This window comes from Mchenga conophoros, linkage group LG20 (genome assembly GCF_057382185.1).
Source record: "Mchenga conophoros isolate Kocher_MC1m ecotype Shallow Benthic linkage group LG20, M_conophoros_male_GT1.1, whole genome shotgun sequence".
NCBI classification, from domain to species: Eukaryota; Metazoa; Chordata; class Actinopteri; order Cichliformes; family Cichlidae; genus Mchenga; species Mchenga conophoros.
In genome coordinates, this window is record NC_140545.1 from 28,067,332 (window position 1) to 28,088,486 (window position 21,155).

Genomic DNA, 21,155 nt, shown 5'->3' on the forward strand with positions numbered 1-21,155 from the left:
TTGAATATAATAATCATAGAGTAGACAGTGGTCCCTCATTTATTGCAGCAGGGGTTCTCAGAATAACTAGCCCCTCGCCACGGACTTTATACACTTTTTTCCCCACAAACATGAACATTGGTCACAGTTCTCACAGGTTGATTCTCAAAGTGCAAACCTTTGTAGATTGCAAAACGTAAAAGTATTATTGTGCCGCGTTTTGTCTTCATCTGCCTGCCACTTTCGTGCACCTTTTTCCCTCGCGGTGCATGTACATGTCAACATATCTCACAGTGTCCATATCACACTGGTTTGTAGGGAAATGATCCTTTGTTGAAAATCCTCCTGCTGTACTGTGTTGAGCAGAAAAAAATGATAGTGTGCAAAATGTGAGGCTGTTATCCAAGCCAAGTGTAGGAAACACACATTCAGTTTCATAATAAGACAATGGTAATCATAAACAAATGAGACCTGGCAAAGCTGAATGTATCCCATCAGTGTGTGACCAGCATCTTCCCGTAGTTAAAACTGAACTGAACCTGATGCATCTGGTTTCATTACAGGAAAAAGGAGTCGGAGAAATGTAATGTAACACGAGTATTTAGGAATGTAATTCAAACAGGAAGACCGGGTATGTTCTCATGGATATTAACCAGATTACCCATCATAAAGATTCCTGTGGTTTATATACAACATCCACTGTCTGAAATGAAGGGTAATGCTTAATGTCAATGTCCGTGACTGTATGAAAACTAATAGAAACATACCTTTATCCAGTGGCATTCTGTTAGGATGAACAGTGAAAGCAGTGCTTGTCTCATCAAATCGAAAAATAGAGATAAATTCAAACATTTAAAGTAAAGTGTTCTCTCTCCTTTCTTCTCAGTCAGTGCTGTCATAAAGCTCCTCGACTGTTTCCATTCTTTACATTACTGCCATCTCGTGGCTGCAGTCATGACTAACTCACTACCCTGGTGGGCAAAACATTACTAAACATTATTATTAATCCTGTAGGACAAAAGTGTTGTTTTTTTTTCACTTGTCTGGAAAAGGGTTCTAGTAATACAAACTCTGACAGAGAGGCTCGGACCATGTCTGGTTCAAGAAAACAGGACCGGACCCAGGTGCAGGCTCAGACAGCGCTTTCAGATTACCATCTATGAGAAATCACTAGCTTGACTCAATGTAAAATGCTTAACTCCTTAACACTGAGTGTATCATATTTGATACATACAGTTTTTTGAGAGTTTGTGAGACTTTGATGTCATCAGTATGATTTCTTTCCCCCATGACATGTCCTTGTCTAGGGGCAAAGGAGGGCAACACAATGGTAAGCAAGGGTGTCCCCACCAAAACTGAAAGCATAAAATCAAGGGTGAGCAAAGGTAAAGAAAAAACAAACAAACAAACAAAAAAAAACAAAACAAAAGAAGGTATTCCAAAGAAATGCTACCTAAGCCCTGCGTGAAACAAAAACCAAAAGACAAGCACTACACCTTGTGATGTTACGTCTGACACTGAAGACCCGAGGCCTGTGTTGAGTGCAAATGAAGCTCGTGTCCAGGCCCGCATCAGCCTTCAGAATATCACGTGACCAAAGATCAACAAGTTAATGGTTAATGTGAACTGGATCTGAGGTGATTCTGAGGATTGTAACGACCAGATTGTAAACACATTATGGAGCCACCAAATAGTATCAGGAGTTAAGGAGCATTTTGAAACACTATCACAAATCTTAATTCAGTCTGGTAGTTAGGGGTGTGTATGTATATTTATATATATCCAGGACCTCATGTAGGTAATCTGCTACTGACAACATGGTTACATATCCACTGGTATTTAGCCCACATTTGGCTGCTGTACATCGAATGACCAGCAGATGTCAGTACTTCCAAACGAGCTGTTTAACTGAGCTTTGTGTGATCTGCCTTTTAATGAAGTAATTAACCGGGAAGATTCGACACATTCATGGGGCTTCATCACACCATCACTAACTACACCTCCCTAATTTAATTAACAAGACAAAACATACAAAAAATAAATACCTTCTTCTTCAGAAGGGGTGGACAAGACTACTTACCATCAAAAACAGCCCAAAACAGCTCCCCAATCAGAAGGAGGACCTGTAGAGACTCTTAAAGGCACAGAACACAGTAGAGACATACTCACACACTCATTTAAAATGTGACCAGGGCTGTAACACCCCAGAAAAAAAGTAAATAAAATTGCACAATACCTTTTTTTTTTTTTTAGCAATTATAAAAAACTAAAAAACCAAAAACAGATGTAACAAATCTGATTTAAATTTAACGTAATATATGGAAATCATGGAAATTTTGAACCAAGTAAGTTCCAGTGATCCATGTCATTGGTCTGCTTGTCTGCAGCAAAGTGTTTGCAGACTTTCTTGTTCATCATATTTAGAAGAGGCTTCTTTCTGGGACGACAGCCATGCGATGCAGTGTGTGGTGTATGGTCTGTGCACTGACAGACTGACACCCTACTCTTCAACCTCTGCAGTGAGGTGGCTGTGGCTCAATTGGTAGAGCTACTACCTGGAAGGTTGGTGGTTTGATCCTTGGCTTCCCCAGTCTGCATGCCAAGTATCCTTGGGCAAGATACTAACCCCAAGTTGCTCTCTGATGCGTCCATCGGAGTGTGAATGTGTGTGAATGCTGGTTAGATTGCCATTAAATATAGAAGGAACTGCTTGTATGAGTGGGTAAATGAGGCATGTTGTATACAGCGCTTTGAGTACTCCATGAGAGTAGAAAAGCGCTATATAAGAATCAGTCCATTTACCATTTAATACTGGCAGCACTATCTATTTTCAAAAGACAACCTCTGGATATGACGCTGAGCACGTGCACTCAGCTTCTCTGCTCGACCATGGCGAGGCCTGTCCTGAGTGGATCCTGTTTCAGGCTGTTGGGAATCTTCTTATAGCCTAGGCCATCTTTATGTAACAGATGTATCTTTACCATGATGTGCCAGGTTAAACTTCCAGTGACCAGTATGAGACAGTGTAAACAATAACACCAAATTTAACACACCTCCTCTCCATTCACGCCTGAGGTTTTGTTATGCTAACGCGTTATTGTTTTCTATATTGTCCTCTGTTGTCCATTCTTGTTGTCATTGTTTGCTCTAATATGATGTGATCACTGTTTTTGTCCTTGTCTCTATATACAAGGTCTATAAATAGTGTCTCAGTATGTTGCTATTAACTTGTGTGTAACATCAACCTGCCAGAGGGTCTACATATGGAAATTAGCCTAAGGCTATAATCTGGCATATTTACATTTGTTAAAATGTTCATTAATAGGTATTGTCCCTCTTTCTGATAAAAAAGGAAATATAATATAACGAGTCACATGACACTGGAGAGGAAAAATGGCAAACTGGGCACAATTTGGACCTTTTCACTTAGGAGTGTACTCACTTTTTTGCCAGGGGTTTAGACATTAATGTCTGTGTGTTGAGTTATTTAGAGGGGACATCAAATTTACACTGTTATCAGAATCAAACTCTTGTAAGGTTCCCTCAGACAGCCAGGTTGAAGGAACCTGTTGCTGAAACTGCTTTTGTCCAGTGTGTTATGGAGGAGGCCATTGTTATACAAGCTGAACACTGATTACTTTACATTATATCAGTGTCATAGCTTCAGTGATGTCACATGAACGGATATGATAAGATATTTACAAAAATGTGTATGATGCTGTAAAATAGTTGTGTTCATCTACATTTCACACAGCAGACTTGGGTTTGAAATTTCCACGTTCATTTTTCTCATTTCAGTTTTTTTGGCCTTTATTGATAACAAAGAGCTGACAGGAGAGCAGAGGGAGAGACAGGAAGGCCGCGGGTCAGTCGCTCTCAGCCACATGGCTCATCGCAGCGAGCTAAACTAACGCCCATATCTGTTTATAAAGATTTAATTTGAGTTCAGTTCAGTGATTCGTTATTATGGTATGATTTTAAGAAGTTTAGACAAAAACATAATACAACAATAAATATTTTGAATAAATAAATGTAGCCAGAGAGAGAGAGAGAGAGAGAGAGAGAGAGAAATCTGAAACCCTTTAAAAATATTTTGCTCAGTGAAACACTGAAAAAAACTTTTATTGTGCTCTTCAAGTATAGCAGTGGTTCTTAACCTGGGTTCGATTGAACCCTAGGGGTTTGGTGAGTCGATCTTGGCACGGCTCATTTTGTGCACCAGTAAAAAACATATCTATGTCTTGAATTTGAAAAACATATTTTATTTTTCACTAAAGAGGGGTTCAGTGACTGCGCATATGAAACTGGTGGGGTTCGGTACCTCCAACAAGGTTAAGAACCACTGAAGTATAGCAATGTTTCTGTGACCACTTCTTACTGCTGCAGATGTGTGAGATGTCTGTTGGTCACACACATGTCCACTGTGTAAAATGTCACAAATAAATCGTCTTCCACTCACAAAAACAGCTCCCTCATGACCATGAGAATCAAATCAAACAGGCGGCCTGGGAAGAGATGGGACCGAATATCGTTATCTGTCAGTGACGCAGGTTACAAGGAGAATGCGCTCCCTCCATGTCTTATCAGGCCGACTGTGAACAACTGTTACTGTGTTATGATGTCAAAAGGTCACAAACACACTCCTATCTGAAAAAAGATGCGTACTTGCTAGCACCTGCTGTAGTAACAATACAGTTCTCTGAATTTAACAATATTTAATAGATTGTGAGCACTGACAGAATTAGAAACTATAGCCACTCCAGCACATACCATGATACATTTTCAAGCTAAATGTTGCATAACCGAGGTTTATTTATTATTAGATACTACAAATATTGATATAGTTGTTGAATTGTTTAATAAATAATACTATTTTACTTTACTTCTACTACTGTTTGTATCAGACTGTGTTTGGAACAGTTTCCATGAGCCAAGCACACAAAAAATAAATGCATGAGCGATTCAACAGCTACATTTATGCCGAATTTGCTGAATAAATAGTCCAATCAGCAAATTTCCTCCAAGATTAAACTTGTCTATGGTGAGCTTAGTCCAAGACAAAAGCTGTCCAACATGGAGTGGCTGTAGCTCAGGAGTAGGGCAGAAGGTTGGTGGTTCGATTCCTGGCTGCTCCAGGCTTGCCAAATATCTTTGGGTAGGATACTAACCCTGGAGTTGCTCTCTCATCATGTGTAATTGGTAGCATTTGTGAAGAAGTAAGTGTTGGAGTGAATTATACGAGTCATTTAAAGCACTTTGAGTGCTCGGATAGAGCAGGAAAATGAACCAGTCCATTTACCAACATAAAGGAATAGCTGTGTGCTTAACCCAAATGTGTTATAATACATAAATGAAATAAATACTGAAGTCAGTTTTATTCACATAGTGCCAAATCACAACAGCGGTCGCCTCAAGGCCCTTTATATTGTAAAGACCCTACAATAATAGAGAGAAAGCCCCAACAATCAAACAACCCCTGGCAACAATGTGCAGGCTGACTCAAACATGGGTTTATTCATCATAAACTAAGGCAGCTTAGTGATGGTCCAGTTGGTGCAGGACCAGATATTTCCTCCACAGATTCTCTCTGGGATAATGCTCTTTTAGGAAAAACACCAGGACTTCTAGGCAGAGGAGAAAACAAGTAGGTTGCAGGGACTGAGAAAAACAGGATGATGGGCCGTTTGAAGCTGAAGCTGAAGCTTTAGCGTGGTGCTTTGGAGGCACTGTGTTGAGGCTTTGTTTGTCTGGCTAGAGTCAAGTGATCAGTGACGTCTGAAGCTTCATTCGGTTCGTCACTGTTTCAATACCTGATTCAATGGTTTCTAAGGGACTGAAGTGTTTGCAGGATTTGTAGTTTATTTTTTATGTGTGAGAGAGAGTGAACCAGTGTGTGACATAAAAAGACATGGAGCCAGCAGTGAACCAACAGCTCCAGCCCCAGGTCAAAAACATACTCAAGAAATACACTAAATAATATATTATATATTGGTGTATGTCCACTGGTTAATTACAAAAGCAAGCATACGCCCAACCTATTGTAAGAGTTTGTTGTCCGTGTAGGTTCTCAGGGCTGACCTGTTTAAGTTTCTTGAAGACGTTTCATCTGAGAAGCGTCTTCAGAGTTAATGGTGGAGAGTCCCAGATTATAGGATAAGAGTGTGTTGTACATTATTATTTACAATGTTTGTTTTTAATCTATGACTATCACAAATAAAGAGAGACCACACCATGTTTAAACAAGGAAAGTTTATTCACGTAAATGACGTATCAAGCAAATAGATATAACATTTTACACAAAAAAAACCCATGTTCAAAGCACCACAACTGTAGCCCGATATCACACAAAACTGCCACATGACATTAAACAGAAGCTGTCAGTTCAGCTCTGCAGAGTGAATAATCATAACCAAGCAGTTCGTTTCAAGTTGCAGAGTCAAACTCTGCACTTCATATTTTTGGTAACCAGATGGCACCAAAGAGGACTGCGTTAAGAAACTTCAAGTAATAAACCTTTCAGTGCTAAAGAAAGTTTCATTTGGCCAACACTAACAGGATCAGGATTTCTACGTGACAAGCTGGTTTCACTAACATGGTTAATTCAACGCTCGGGTAGTATTAACAAAGGGCGGGAATCCAGAAGGGAGGTTCTAGAAGTGCAGCCTTCTGTCGGGACTTGTTGGGGATGATGGGAGGAAGATAGAATAAAAGACAAACTGTAGAAGAGACCCAGAGATTAATAATAATTAATTCAGGTCACCTGATCCAGCCCTAACTATACACTTTATGAAAAAGGAAAGTTTGAAGCCTAATTTTGAAAGTAGAGAGGATGTCTGTCTCTTAAACTGGGAGCTGGTTCCATAGAGGAGGGACCTGAAAGCCAAAGGCTCTCCCAACCAATCTATTTAAATTTCATATGAACAACAAGTAAGCCTGCAGTTGCTGCTATAAGGTCTTTAAGATAAGATGGAGCCTGATTATTCAAGACTTTACAATGGAAGAAAGGATTTTAAATTTAACAGGAAGCCAATGAACAGAAGCCAATATCAGAGAAATATCTCTTTCTAGTCCCTGTCAGGACTCTTGCTGCAGCATTTTGGATTAACTGAATGCTTTGCAGTGAGTTTTTAGGACATTCTAATAATAATAAATTACAGTAGTCCAGCCTAGAAGCAATAAATGCATGAACTAGTTTTTTAACATCACTCACATCACAGACTAGATGTTTCTAATTTTAGAGATTGATGAAAACGTGCTAGAACAGTTATGCAGTAGTTGAATTCTGTAAGTCCGTTGTGCCATATCACATATGATTAACCAGCTAAACACAGCACACACACACCTGTCATATGCATATTGGGGTGGCTGGCTTCCCCTAGTCTGCATGCCAAAAACCCCAAATTGCGCTGCGATGCGGAGTTTGAATGTTAGTTAGAAAGCACTAAGAAAATGTGCTTGTGCGAATGGGTGAATGCACAAGTTCTGTAAAGTGCTTTGAGAGTAGAAAAGCGCTATATAAGAACCAGTCCATTTACCATATGCACGTTCACCACCACTAGTTCATCTGTTTAAACAACTCCTTATATGGGGGAGGGATTTCTTTTGTTGTGTCTTATAAGGGGGACACAATAAGAGGGTGTAAGTGTATAAAGAGGGATGGACAGACTTCCTCGATTTGGTTTCTGCATTCCCAGCGTTACTGGAGGCCAGGGTAATGCCATCAGAGTAAGAATCTATTTAGACACCATGTTTCTAAAGTTTGTACGGCTAACTACAATAGCCTCAGTTTGAACTGAATTTACAAGCAGAAAGTTAGCGGCCATCCAGGTCTTTATGTCTTTAAGACATTCCTGCAGTTTAACTAATTGGTGTGTGTTATCTGGCTTCATGGATAGAGCTGGGTGTCATCTGCACAGCAGTAAAAATGTATGCTATGTCTTCTAATGATGCTGCCCAAGGGAAGCATGTATAATGTAAACAGAATTGGTCCTAGCACTGAACCCTGTGGAACTCCATAATTAAAGTTTGTATCATGTAAATGGGGAGTATTTAAATTTAAGCATATTACACACATGTGATGATAAAATATCTTTAAATAATGTTAAGTGTTTTATTCTTACAGTTTTATAGCATGCTTTTATTGTGACGTTTGTTTGACTTGTTTCCCGTGTCGTGCCAAGGTAGGTATCCTCGACAGCATGTGGTTCGCCTGTGTCAGGAGCACGCACTGGGCTCTCCAAATCACGACACTTCTTATAATGACTTATAATGACTCCTGAAACTTTGGATGTCTTAGCCCTTTATACAGTAAAGTTACAGGAGGATACAAATAATTAATGGGTAAAATGTCATCAGTTTGTTGAAATAATCCAGTCCAATAACGCATGAGAAGAATACATGTATCATTTTCTGTTTGTAACCCACAAACTGAATGGCAATGTGACAACACTCAAACCTCATAGTAGGGGCTGGATCAAGTGACTTTGACTACACTACTATTGGCCAAGCTACAACAGGTTTAGGCTGATGGGGACTGGTTTTTTTTTTTCACTTGTGGCTTTTCAAAGCCTGGTTCTCCCTGGTTCTCCCAGTATCGTGGTGTCTTTACTCTAAAGTTCCATGTTGGTGGGGATTAGAGATATTAAGAATTTGAATGGAATCATACTGAATAAAAGTGAAGCCCTGAAATGTGCACTATTACAAAAATCGTTCCTTGGTTGAGAAAAAATAACCTGTCAACACTCTGATGGTAGCAGGCATATCATTGTCTACAATGAAGAGAGGTTTAATGAATGCTGACAACAAGGTGCAAACCGCTGATTATACTCAGTTTGAGGAAAGCCAGAGTAGAAGAAAACATCTAAAAGAGCCTCTGGAGAGAGATGAAACCAAGGATAACTCATACCAAAATACTGGGGAGATGAGTATTGTCAAGGAAAGGAAATGGCTCCTAATCTGAAGGACAAACATCAACTATCATAAATGGTGGTGGGAGTATTACGGCATGTGTAGTTGAGGGTTCTGCACTCTTCCGGATACAGCAGGAGGCGCTCTTAAGAGTTCTAGCTCCTGACACTCCTGTGCAGATAGAACACCTGGTTATAACTTCAGCTTGGCCTCAAAGAAAGCACACTTTGTTTAATCACAAATCTATCAGTAAGACTTGCAGCTCTTTATTTATCCACCGAGGCCTGAGATGACCTTCAAGGCTTTTGGTGATAACTGTAGCTATGTCAAAGTAAAATGAGCCAGCAGCTTAAGATCACTCTGAAACTGGAGGTTGTGTCAAGTTCTGATTAGAATTATATGAACGTAAAATGTCGTGAGATTTGAAAATACTCTGCTGTCACACCTGAAATCACTTTTACAGCCAAACAATGTAAAACATAACAGAGCACCAAAGATGAATAAGGCTTAATATTTATTATAGTTACGTGCTCATTGTGAAATAAATAATGAATGCATTTAAAGACATTTACACAACATATGTTCATAAACAATAAACACACACAGTGGATAAAATTTGTCTTTTACCCAAACAAATATTAAAGCTAGTCAAGAGTGTCAAGTGCCATCGAAATAAGTGTGAACTACAAATGACTCCACAGAAGGTGGTGTATATAACAAAGTGTTCGGATTCTGATGATGAGTGCATAAAAAATCTTATAAGAACTATTAACTACGGTATAGTGGCTGACATGTTTCTTAACAGACACCACACCAAGAGACGAGCACAGACAGAAGAATAGTGAAGAATCGGGCAGCTGAAGATGTTTTCATGGGTTAGAGCAGATGTGGGAGAATTAGGACTACTGTATGTAAAGAAGAAAAAGCATTTATGGTGCTCTAGGATGAGGTAACATCTCAAAATAGATATAAAAAAATCTAAGATTTTTGTGCATTTATGAGTAGATCACTTCTGTTTCTGTTATTTGTTTCTTGTAAATTTGTGTTTCTCTCCCCACAAATGTTATTTCCATTAGCTGCACAGATCACATTAACGTGAAGATATATGAAGGCCTATAATGATAAGTACATAAAGGAGTAACTTCTTCCTGAACATTACTTATTCATCAAATTACTGGTGGCCTGTCTGAGGTTAGAGCTAACTTTTGTTTTAATCTAAATCAACTTTTTTCTTTTTTTAAATCGGTGTAACAAACAACCAAATATTCTCCATGAAGGGGCTAGGGGTTAACCAAACACTGTCCTTAACCATACATGGATTGCTGTGTTACTGGAAGTTTGCTGTCTGATTACATTTCTAAAGTTTCTGAGGTGACCTTTTATCTATGAACATATAAGAGGTCTGGGTCGCTGCACATACTCAAACACATACACTGTTTGATTGTTTTTATACCACAGGACTTCTGTGAGTATAAATATTAACTTCAAACTCCGGACTGTAAACCCATAATTCTTTAAAGTGCGCTCTTATTGGCTGCAGTCGGCTGACTTGTTGTTTCATATGCAGTCATCCTCCTGAGTGACCGTGAAACTTTGACTTTGTGCCGAAGCGAATGCCGCCAATTCCTTCTGTATGCTTCCCTCTTCGGACTGCTCGGAGGTCCCAGGTACTGTAAAAGTTTTTTCTGAAATACTTCTTGGAACTGCAAGACACAGATAAGAATAAAGAGTTCATTAAACAATGAGGAGCTTAAGGCCTCCAATACAGCTGTTAGTTTGTGTTATGTGGTCACTGTTGCTGATATTCTGTTGCTTCACACAAATTGTGCTGGATCACCACAGTACCAGAGAATTTCCCCGGCTTGGCAATACTATTGCAGAATTACAAATCCAGGAATATAAATATTCATCTCATAAGGCCAAAGCTCATAAAGCGCTATACACATACAGGCCATTTACCATTTATAAGTCTTTAGTGGCTGTAGTGCCAACTGGTTGTTTTCCTCTTTCATGACAGTGAAACTTTCTGCTAAAGTGTATGCTGACTTTTTCTTTGTGGCTTTTGTGGTTTTGGATTCAATAAAATGAAACTTTTTTGTCTGTGGCCAGTTGAAACCATGTCTGGATTTACTTGTTAGGCATGTCTTTAACAGTGACAGGTGTGTTAGAGGAAAACAACACAATAAAACAAATACAACTCCCAATCCTGATTTTCTGGCTTAGTGTTGATATATTTATTAAATGGTAATATTGAGTCTGTCCAACATTCAGTAGGTATATGGACATATTCCTGCATTCTTATACAAAACACACTTATATGAAAAAGAAGGGAAGTGTTTTTCACAGCTCTGAAATAAACATATTTTTTTCACCATCTTTAGATATTTAATCAAAAATGGAAATAGTTGTGGATCACATGCTTGCAGTACTACCACAGATCACTGAGAGAAGACTCCACAGTTGGTTTACAAATGTTCTTTGGGATCTAATGTGACCTAATTTGGTAAAGGTCAGGAATGACTGAGGACACACGCTTCACTGTATTTTATACAATGAGACAGTTAAGGGTAAGGCCCAGCTTTTTTCTCTTTGATCCAGTATAATCAATCCTCTGATAATGTCAAGGCCAAGTGTGAACTTAAACAGCACAGTGGTGCAGAGTCAGCACTATCACTTCACAGCAAGAAGGTCCTGGATCAAATGCACTGCAGATGTTCTGGCTTCCTCCCACAGTCTGAACACACATGGCGGTTAGGCTAAGTGGTCGTTCTAAACCGACTGTACGTGTGAAGGACACATGATAGGTTCCCTCTCTGTATCTGGCCTTTGGGTTGTATCCTCATGTTTAGCCATGAGATAAGCTCCCACCTTCTCCCTGTTCTTCTGAAGTGGATAAGGTGAAGACAATGGATGGATACAAGGTATATAAACTTATTTAAACAACAGAGATCTTACCAAATTTGGCTGTGTAGTGGCATGTACTGTTGTGGATGGAGAATATGTGGTCTGTTGGCTCCTTGGTTTAGCACAGTACATCTCAAGGTGATGAAGTTCACAACCTGATGACAGGCAACACAGATCCACTATCCCCTTCCCTCTGGACCGAGTGCCATAACCAGACCACAAGCCTTTACCTGCAGAAGAGAGACGTGTCACACACTACGTTCTTCTCTTTCCTTTAACTATCAATAGCTTTACAGTCAAACAAAATCTCCTTTACAGAGTACAGTGGTGCTTAAGATTTACTGTGTCCCCTTATGTGGCCATAACAACTTCCTCCTCTGCAGAAAAGAAATGTGCTCGGACAGTTTAGTCATTGTTGAACTGTCGTGGCTGCGGCGCAGGAGGTAGAGCGTATCTGCTAATCGTTAGGTTGGTGGTTTGATCCCTGGCTGCTGCAGTCTGTGTGCCAAAGTATCCCTGGGCAAGATGCTGAACCCCGACTTGTTCCTGATGTGTTCATTTGGGTTTAAATGTCTGTGTGTGTGTTAAATGGATAAACACTTTTCTACATAAGAACGAGTCCATTTATTATTTTTATTTTAACATAATGCACTACCCAACTCTGAAAACACCTCAGGACACATTCTCAACAGGACAAAAGTCATGTTAATCATCTATACTGATATTAATGGGCGATCGTAGGGGCGTAAAGCGCTTTGGGGTCCTTGGGGACTAAGCCAAGTGCTATACAGATACAGGCCATGATGTGTTGGGAACAAAAAGATGCATTGAATTCAAAGACATCCCAAAAACCAAAGTGAAAAATATATGGCGGGCTAGTTCATTTAGCCGAAATTTCATTGTAGCAACTCAAATTGGTACTATCGGATTTAGGTCAGGTGCTTCATCCTCTAGCAACTATATGTATACTCTCACCACACGGGGAAGCTAGGTCCCACTGCACCAGCATAAGAGCTGACAGTCAAGAGTGTTGTTGCCTAAGCTGTAGAGGTCTGTGTGGCCCTCCCATGCTTTCCCAGACCATCACTGACCCACTACTAAACCAGTCATGTGGAACGATGATGCAGGCAGCATTCTCCACAGCTTCTCCAGACCCTTTCACATCTGTCACATGTGCACAGGGTGAACCTGCTCTCATCTGTGAAAAATACAATTCTGGTATTCTATGGCCAACCCCAGGGGTACCCAGCTGTGAGCACAGGGCCCACTAGAGGATGGTGGCTCTCAGGCCCATTAAATCCGTTTTGTCACTTACCAGTGGCCTGTTGGCCTGCTCTTTGTAGAGCTCTGACAGTGCTCTTTCTATTCCTGCTTGCACGAAGGAGCTGATACCAGTCCTGCAAATGGTTTAAAGACCATTCTGTACCCCTGTCCAGCTCTGCTAGAGTAAATTGTTAAATCTGTTGGTGCCAGGTATTACCTCACGCTACCAGTGGTGACATTGACCTAGCCAAAGGTATAACAATACCATTCCCTCTAAGCTTTTCACCAAGTTGACGGATCTAGGACTCAGCTCATCACTGTGTCAGTGGATCCTCAACTTCCTCACAGACAGACCCCAATCAGTGAGGGTAGGAAAACAAGTCTCCCCCTCCATCTCACTCAGCACTGGAGTGCCTCAGGGCTGTGTTTTAAGCCCCCTGCTGTACTCACTGTACACTTATGACTGTGTAGCCACATCCGACACCACCTCCATTGTCAAGTTTGCTGACGACACTGCTGTTGTGGGCCTGATCTCCGACAACATCGAGACGGCCTACCTGGAGGAGATTAGGAACCTGGAGACCTGGTGCCAGGAGAATAACCTCCTCCTAAACATCAGCAAGACTAAGGAGCTGATCGTGGACTTCACTACAAAGCAGGCGAGGAATTACAAACCCCTCATCATCAGTGGCACGCCAGTGGAGAGAGTGGACAGTTTCCGATACCTGGGTGTCCACATCACTCAGGACCTGTCATGGTCCTGTCACATCAACACCCTGGTTAAGAAAGCCCGTCAGCGTCTCTTCTTCCTCAGAAGACTTAGAGACTTCCATCTGCCACTGAAGGTGCTCAAGAACTTCTACTCCTGCACCATCGAGAGCATCCTGACGTCAAACATCTGCACCTGGTTTGGGAACAGCACCAAGCAGGACAGACGAGATCTGCAAAGGGTGGTGCGCTCGGCAGAACGCATCATTCAATCAGAGCTCCCTGACCTGCTGTCCATCTACACCAAGCGGTGCAAGTCCAAAGCTAGGAAGATTATGATGGACCTCTCCCATCCCAACAATGGACTCTTCTCACTGTTGAGGTCTGGGAAGCGCTTCCGCTCCCTTAAGGCCAAAACAGAGAGAATGAGGAGGAGCTTCTTCCCCCAGGCTATTCGGGCCCTGAACCAGGTGTAGGACTGGACTCTCCCAAACACGTCACTATAAGACTGGACTCTCACACACGTCACCACACGCACCACCACACATTTCCTATAATCCTATAATTCCTATAATTTATAATCCTTATCTTTATAATCTCTTCTGCTATTTGCACATTCTTTACTGTAAATTCCTAAGTTAATTTGTAAATTTTTGTAGTAAATTGTAAATATTGTAAAACTTTTCTTCTGTCATTTAATGGTCGGGCATTGTACAGCTACAAGCATTTCACCCCCATGTCATACTGCGTATGGTTGTGTGTGTGTGACTAGAGATGGACCGATCCGATATTAGGTATCGGTCCGATACTGACCTAAATTACTGGATCGGATATCGGAGAAAAATAAAAAATGTAATCCGATCCATTAAATATCACGAAAGCACCTCACAAAACTAGCAACACGCCGTAACTCACCTCAGAACATTAGCACGTCGGAGCAGTGTGCATCACGTGATAGAGCGGCTGTGGCATGCGGGACCTGTCGGTGGTCTGGATAGCATTTGGAGCTTCGCTAGCAACCCGGCATTTCATCTCCGACAAAGTTATCCCGAGAGAAGTAAAGCAAGTGTGTAAGTCCATCTCTGAATGTTTGTAAAGCATTCCTGCGTTAAGCTTAACAAACGACTGCCTCTTCTTGCTGCTACTTCAATCATGAAACTGCTTAACGATCAGCTGATCGGCTTTTCTGTCGCGAGTCCGTGTCTCTAGTTTGCTTTTGGCCCACTTTGCACCAGAAAGAGGAAACCAGCGGCTGAACAACAGCAGCACGTTTAAGCTTGATCAGCTGTTGTTAGAATTTATTTAATATTACTTTCTACTCGAGGATCTTTTTCTACGTAGCTGACGGCTGGTAACTGTGCAGGGGCGGATCTAGCAAAGTTTAGCCAGGGGGGCTGATAGGGCATTAACAGGGAAAAGGGGGCACAAAGACATACTTTTCTTTCTTATTCTCATTTAAAATGTCGAGCTTTTAATAAATAATTATCTGACACCCAAAGTTTTAATTTGATGTAAAATGAATAGAAGTCAATTACTGTATATAGTAACTATTAAGTCTAATATATATACCCTAGTAAGCTATAGTACTTTTTCCTTTGGGAAGGTACCATCTGTGCAGTCTGCAATTTTGTTGAAGAAAGATGTTGAATCTATTTAATATTTCTTGAAAAATAATTGATTTCTGTGCATTTTTTTTCACACTGCATCAAATTAAGGTTGATTACGTCGATTAAGCATCATGAGGTGGAGCGTGAGGGGTGGTTCCCTATTTTTTATTTTTTTATTTTTGTTGTTGCTGGGAGTTGGAACCCTATTAGTTAGGTTGCTTAATATTTATGCTAAGTACCCTTTAAAATACCAGAATAGGGAGGATGGTGTAGGTTTAAGTTTATTAGATAGATCAGTATTGCTGAACTATGAAATATTTTTTTTTTGCATACAGGTATAACAGAATAGCTTTAGTGTAGTTGTTGTTTTAAACTTGAGTATGAACTTATACAAAATGCAGCAAGATATTTAAAAAACAGTTTTGTTGATTAAAAAACACTATATCGGATTCATATCGGTATCGGCAGATATCCAAATTTATGATATCGGTATCGGACATAAAAAAGTGGTATCGTGCCATCTCTATGTGTGACAAATAAAATTTGAATTTGAATTTGAATTTGAATTTGAATTTGAATTTGAACAGTCAGAATAGATGAGGAGGAAAAATGTCAGTGACCGGAAACCATTTGTGTTTGGGGACTTGTCTTATTGCTGCACCTTTGAGCACCTTTTGTTAATTTCATTAACACCAAAGCAGCTGAAACCAATAAAAAACCCTCTGCTACCTGACTGACCACATCAACATCCTAGAAGTTTAAATGACTTATGCTCTGATTAATTCCTTCCTGGTGTTTTACAGATGCCATTTAAGAAGTGCATTTAAAATCATCAGGATTCATCCTCTGGAGCACAGACATGAAATCTACAGATGATTTCATGTCAGTCTGTTTAGTAGCAGTGACACTGTTTAATGTGAATGATAATATTTTTAAACCATTATTATTTACAGCTTTTCATTTTTTTAAGCTCTAAATCAAAATCAATAAATATAAGCGAAGAACTGACCCAAATGACTCGACCTATTACACTGACTCTGTTTAAATGGTTTATAATGTTATGTCACTAAAAACAAAAAAAAAAAAAAAATATATATATATATATATATATATACATAGATAGATAGAAAGATAGATAGATAGATATGAAATGTAGAAGTAGAATATTTTGTCCTTTGTACATTATCAGTGTACAATTAGGAACAGTTCAATCATAACATGCCTGAGCACTGCAGCGTTCGTCAGCATTAGCGTGTATGTGAATGGATTAATGATAAGCAGCACATTATCCTGAAAAGACAAAATAATAATTGATACTATTTATCTTCACACGGCTGATTTAAAACCTCTTTCAGTGTTTACTTCTAATGTTTCTTTTCTTCAAGAGCCCTTTGACTGTCTCTAGCTTGGTGAATATGGTAAACATTACGTTCAAGATGTAGTCATGTTTAGTACTGGCATTGTGAACATTTATCGCGCTGTTTTTGGCATAAACAAAACATGAAACATGCAAAAGTATTTAGCACAATCACGATATAGGCCAAAGAACACAGTGCTTCTGAAAGAGCATATCTGCAGCTGCTTCTGCTCCCTCTCTGTACCTTTTTATTGCTCTCAGATAACACTGTTTTAACAATAAGACTATCACACAGAAGCACAGTGTCCTGGTGAGTATGCTGCTATTTTGATGCACTGCCACCAGCCTGATAGCAGATGCAGAGGGTTGCCTTGGTTAGAAGAGAGCAAAGGTAACCAGGTGAAAAGTCCAGTGGGTAACTGCATTGGTACGAGTACTGTGCAGTGGAAGTAATTAAAGTTTAATCGCATTTAGTTTTAAATCCTGATTATAGGGAGAATAACAGTGTGTTTAGCTATTATCAAACCTTTAATACATATAATAAATCTGTAGTTATAGTGGCACCATTCAAAATATTGGTAATTTGTTGTTTAATTTAGTATCTCATCTTAGCAGCTTTCAAAACATGAATGAACAAACAGGTGAAAAAACTTCAAAAAAGGAAACTAAGCACATTGGCGCACTTGTGTCCGTGCATCGTTACAGATTTACACCTGGAGCTTTTAGTTAAAAAAAAAAAGTTAAGCTGCTACTCCTCAGCTTGACTAATGACTAAAGTAAGTTGAATAATGTGGGCCCATCCTGCTGCTTGATGCATCAAACTCACAGTACATAAAGCCACAGCTTGTACTTGAGGCAGACTCACGTAAATAGATTCCACGGTCCCCACAGACAAACATGAGGTCACTGAGCAGGTCAGAGCCACATCGGACTTTAGCTGTCTCTGCGCACAGTGGCCAGCTTACCAGACAAATGCTGGAGTAAAACATGCAGATCTGCACACACAGCACCTGAAGACAAGAAGAAAACCACAATACGAGAAAGGTGTTAAGGAAATGCTGCCATTTTTATACATATTCCTCTGTTTTTGACACTCCAAATGTTAAAAAAGTAAATGAAACTGACTGACATGAAGGCGAGGCCTGTTCCATCAATAGTTTCTGACAAATTAAGCAGATAAAAGATCTGGAATTGATTCTGAATGTTGCCTTTGAATAACCATCCAGCACAAGTTTCAATATTAGGTCCAAAGAAATCTCAATGCAAATAAAGGAAGACATCGTTAGACTGAAAGTATAATGATGGATATTCAACAATCTGTTGACATTGCATGAGTGACTTTTGAACCTCATCAAGCAAAAACGCACTGTGCAGCTTAGTAACACCAAAATGCCCCAAAAAACCACAGAAGACATCATAAGCAGGTGACTGCAGAACGACTTCACACTGGTCAAGGCAAGAACTCAAACTCAAGACAAACCATCACCCAAGTCTGTAAACAAGACATGGTTTCATGAATTTAAATACAGCCTGCATAGCACAAACATCTTTCTAAATTAAATATTGGCAACAAAGAGGGACAGCACACAATCGTAGTGGAGGCATCTTTGTGCCACTGGCATGGATGGCTGCTGGCTTTTCAGTTAATGAAGAGGCAAACAGACCCACACACAAGCAGCAACTGATGGCAGCTGCAGTAAAGGTCCAGCAGTTCGTCTCAAAGGAAAAATGCCTCTGCTGAAGCAGTCATTGACTGCAAATGATTTTAATTCAAGTATTAAGAACTATCATTATAGTCTAAATGATGTTAGTTTGCCCTGTTACTTTTGACTCTCTGGAAATGGGCAGTATGTATGAAAATGCATTAATGGGTTAAACCTGTTGAATTAAAGCAGCAGTACTTCAGCCACATCTTGATTATTTCATTTTAAATCCACTGTGACAGTGTACACAGGCAAAACTACAAAAAATGTACAATTGTCCAAATACTTACAGCTGTACATTTATTTATGATCTTTTACAACAGAATGATGTATTAATGGTATTTTTGTGGTACAATAAAGTGATATCCTTAAATATTTTATTAATAGTGAAACATTTGGGCTGTTTTAGGCCATAGTTGAACTGAAACAACAAACATCCTTCCAATCACACTACCCAAACTGTCAGTTTGAATCTGGCCACTGGATTAATTTAACTAAACAAAGACAACAAAACAAATAAGTGGGAACACTATGATATCTGATATAATCACAACGTCAGCGTAGACATTCTGTACAGTACAGATAGATAACCTTCAGTAACCAACACATAGCTTCTGATATTGTTGAGAGTAGACTGCAGAATTAAATGACAGGTTATACTATTGTCTCTATTGTTAAGGGAGCGTTAGGAAATATGACCAGTGGCCTTGGAAAGATAGCTCCCCATTTACTTTTACTTCTCACTTATTTTACTACTTAAATTATGTAATGCACACAGTTTTTTTTAACTAAGACTCAGGAAATTAATAACTAGCTAATAACGGATGCCTGGAATGTAGTGCTTCTGCAGGCTTCAACATTTAGTTTAGAAAGATCAACTTTTTTTCTTTGTAAAAATAAAAAAATAAATAAAAACAAAAGAAAATAATGACAAGCAACAATGTTTAAAACACCACCTACATACAGTATGTTTCTTTTCTGTCCCACCTAAAAGAAGTGAGGCGAAGCCCTACCTGGAGTGTCTGTGGTCTGGCACGGAGACAGCACAAGGAGCACATCCTTTCTGTGTAGACCAGCTTTGGGAGACCTGCGGTCTTATAAAAGGCAGCAGGAGGGGAGGACTGCGTCAGGGCGGTTGCCTCCCTCCTATCCTCACAGAACCATTTCTGCTTGAAAATGTAGCAGATGACTTGGTTCTGTTGTCCTGAGAGGACGTCTGTTAGAATGACAAACATGATGAAACATGCTCAGGGTGAAATCAACTGCAACACACCAAGGAGTGGAAACTGAGCTGTAAACATAACTCTCTTTCTGTTCATGCCATTTTTGTACAGTAAAATATGTGCATACATATTTTGTATTTTCTAAGTTTGATTCCCCTTATTGAGATCAAAGAATTCATTCGGCAGTGATATTATACTGCATTCCATTTATATTATAAATAAAAATATAACCTATTCCTGTTGGTTTTCTCGTTTAGGCCCCCTAGCCTCTGTACCAGTGCCGGTTCTTGGCATATACAGTGTCCCAGGTCAGGGGCCGCATCCTTGAAGGCCGATTACATCACAGCGAGGCAACGAAGGCTGTCCCAGTTTGAAGGTTCCTCCAAATGTGGCCTCCTTTTCCCAGGTGTGAAGGACAGGTTGGATGAATCCTTCGTGGTCCACCCTATCCCAGGATTCATAGCGCAGCCGTGGTGGTGGAGATTTTTATTTTTTTTCAAAAAAATGAATTACCCATCATGGAGCGAGGAGTAAATGTTTAGGTTCTAATAGTGATGTTTCCCAACGTTTCCCTTCTGTCGACTGTGTGGATGTGCTGCTTAATAGCGACATCTGCTGGATGTAAAATTATTGCAAGCATCCTGAACATCGCTCATTTATCCTGACTGATGAGCGGTCCTGTTTATATAAGTGCTAACTGAATGAACGAGAGGTGTATATTAATTTGATTATAACAAATTCATATGACTGATTAATACAGTGTGTCAAATGCAGACTTCAAAAATAGGTTTTGCAAAGACGTATAAATGAAACACGTGAAATCAAAGTGAAAGTGTTTGGGAAATATAAGCGCTCGTGACAGTGGGAGTGCTGGTGTGTGTGAAGGGTGGAGATCATTGTGTGCTGGGTGATAACCTCACAAACAGCTCCGATGCAAAGGAGTTCCCGACAAACACAATTTGAGCCCTGATCGCTGTACAAACAACGACTGCATCCACGTCAGTGTGTATGACACGGCAGCTGTATGGGTCACATAATTTGTCTTATAGCGACGCGCGTCCCTGTTTGTGGTTGATTTCTGAGCCATCACTAAGAACATTAAACCATTTGGCTTCATGCCAGCAAAATTGGTGACATTAGTGATATAGAACCGTCAGTTTTTAGTCAGAGTATTTACATACACTTAAAAAGTGGGAGGCACATTTGCAATCTGTTGTAATTCCTACACCGTTCACCTGATTTGGATGTAAATACCCTCAAATAAAAGTTGACAGTCTGCAGTTAAAGCACGTCTTGTTTGTTTCATTTGCAATCCATTGTGGTGGTGTATAGAGCCAAAAATGTTAGAATTGTGTCGATGTCCCAATATTTATGGACCTGACTGTACCTCGTCAGGCCAGGGCTCTGCAGTCTATTTACACCTACAGGCCAGTGGACACTCTTTCAATAATGAGGATGTACACATCCTGGACAGGGAGGAACGCTGGTTTGAGCGCGAAAAGGA

General features: G+C 39.9%; 1 protein-coding gene across 1 annotated transcript; it reads right to left on the reverse strand.

Annotated features, from left to right (window-relative positions):
• Nucleotides 1–9,387: 9,387 nt before the first annotated feature.
• LOC146550999 (uncharacterized) lies at nt 9,388–19,663 on the reverse strand. The gene is made up of 4 exons (XM_085259793.1): nt 19,442–19,663; nt 17,591–17,735; nt 11,842–12,020; nt 9,388–10,589 (listed from the first exon to the last, which is right to left on the reverse strand). Exons 1-4 carry the CDS (start codon nt 19,661–19,663, stop codon nt 10,401–10,403), a joined length of 735 nt encoding a protein of 244 aa, XP_085115919.1. The 3' UTR covers nt 9,388–10,400.
• Between the last annotated feature and the right edge of the window lie 1,492 nt (nt 19,664–21,155).

What these genes read in the sequence shown, in the direction of transcription:
- LOC146550999 (XM_085259793.1), bottom strand. Translation starts at nt 19,663, where the DNA reads ATGTTTGTCATTCTAACAGACGTCCTCTCAGGACAACAGAACCAAGTC. An exon ending in CCAGACCACAGACACTCCAG is followed by an intron (nt 17,736 to 19,441) that starts GTAGGGCTTCGC and finishes TCTTGTCTTCAG; the next exon opens with GTGCTGTGTGTGCAGATCTG. An exon ending in CCACTACACAGCCAAATTTG is followed by an intron (nt 10,590 to 11,841) that starts GTAAGATCTCTG and finishes TGTGTCTTGCAG; the next exon opens with TTCCAAGAAGTATTTCAGAA.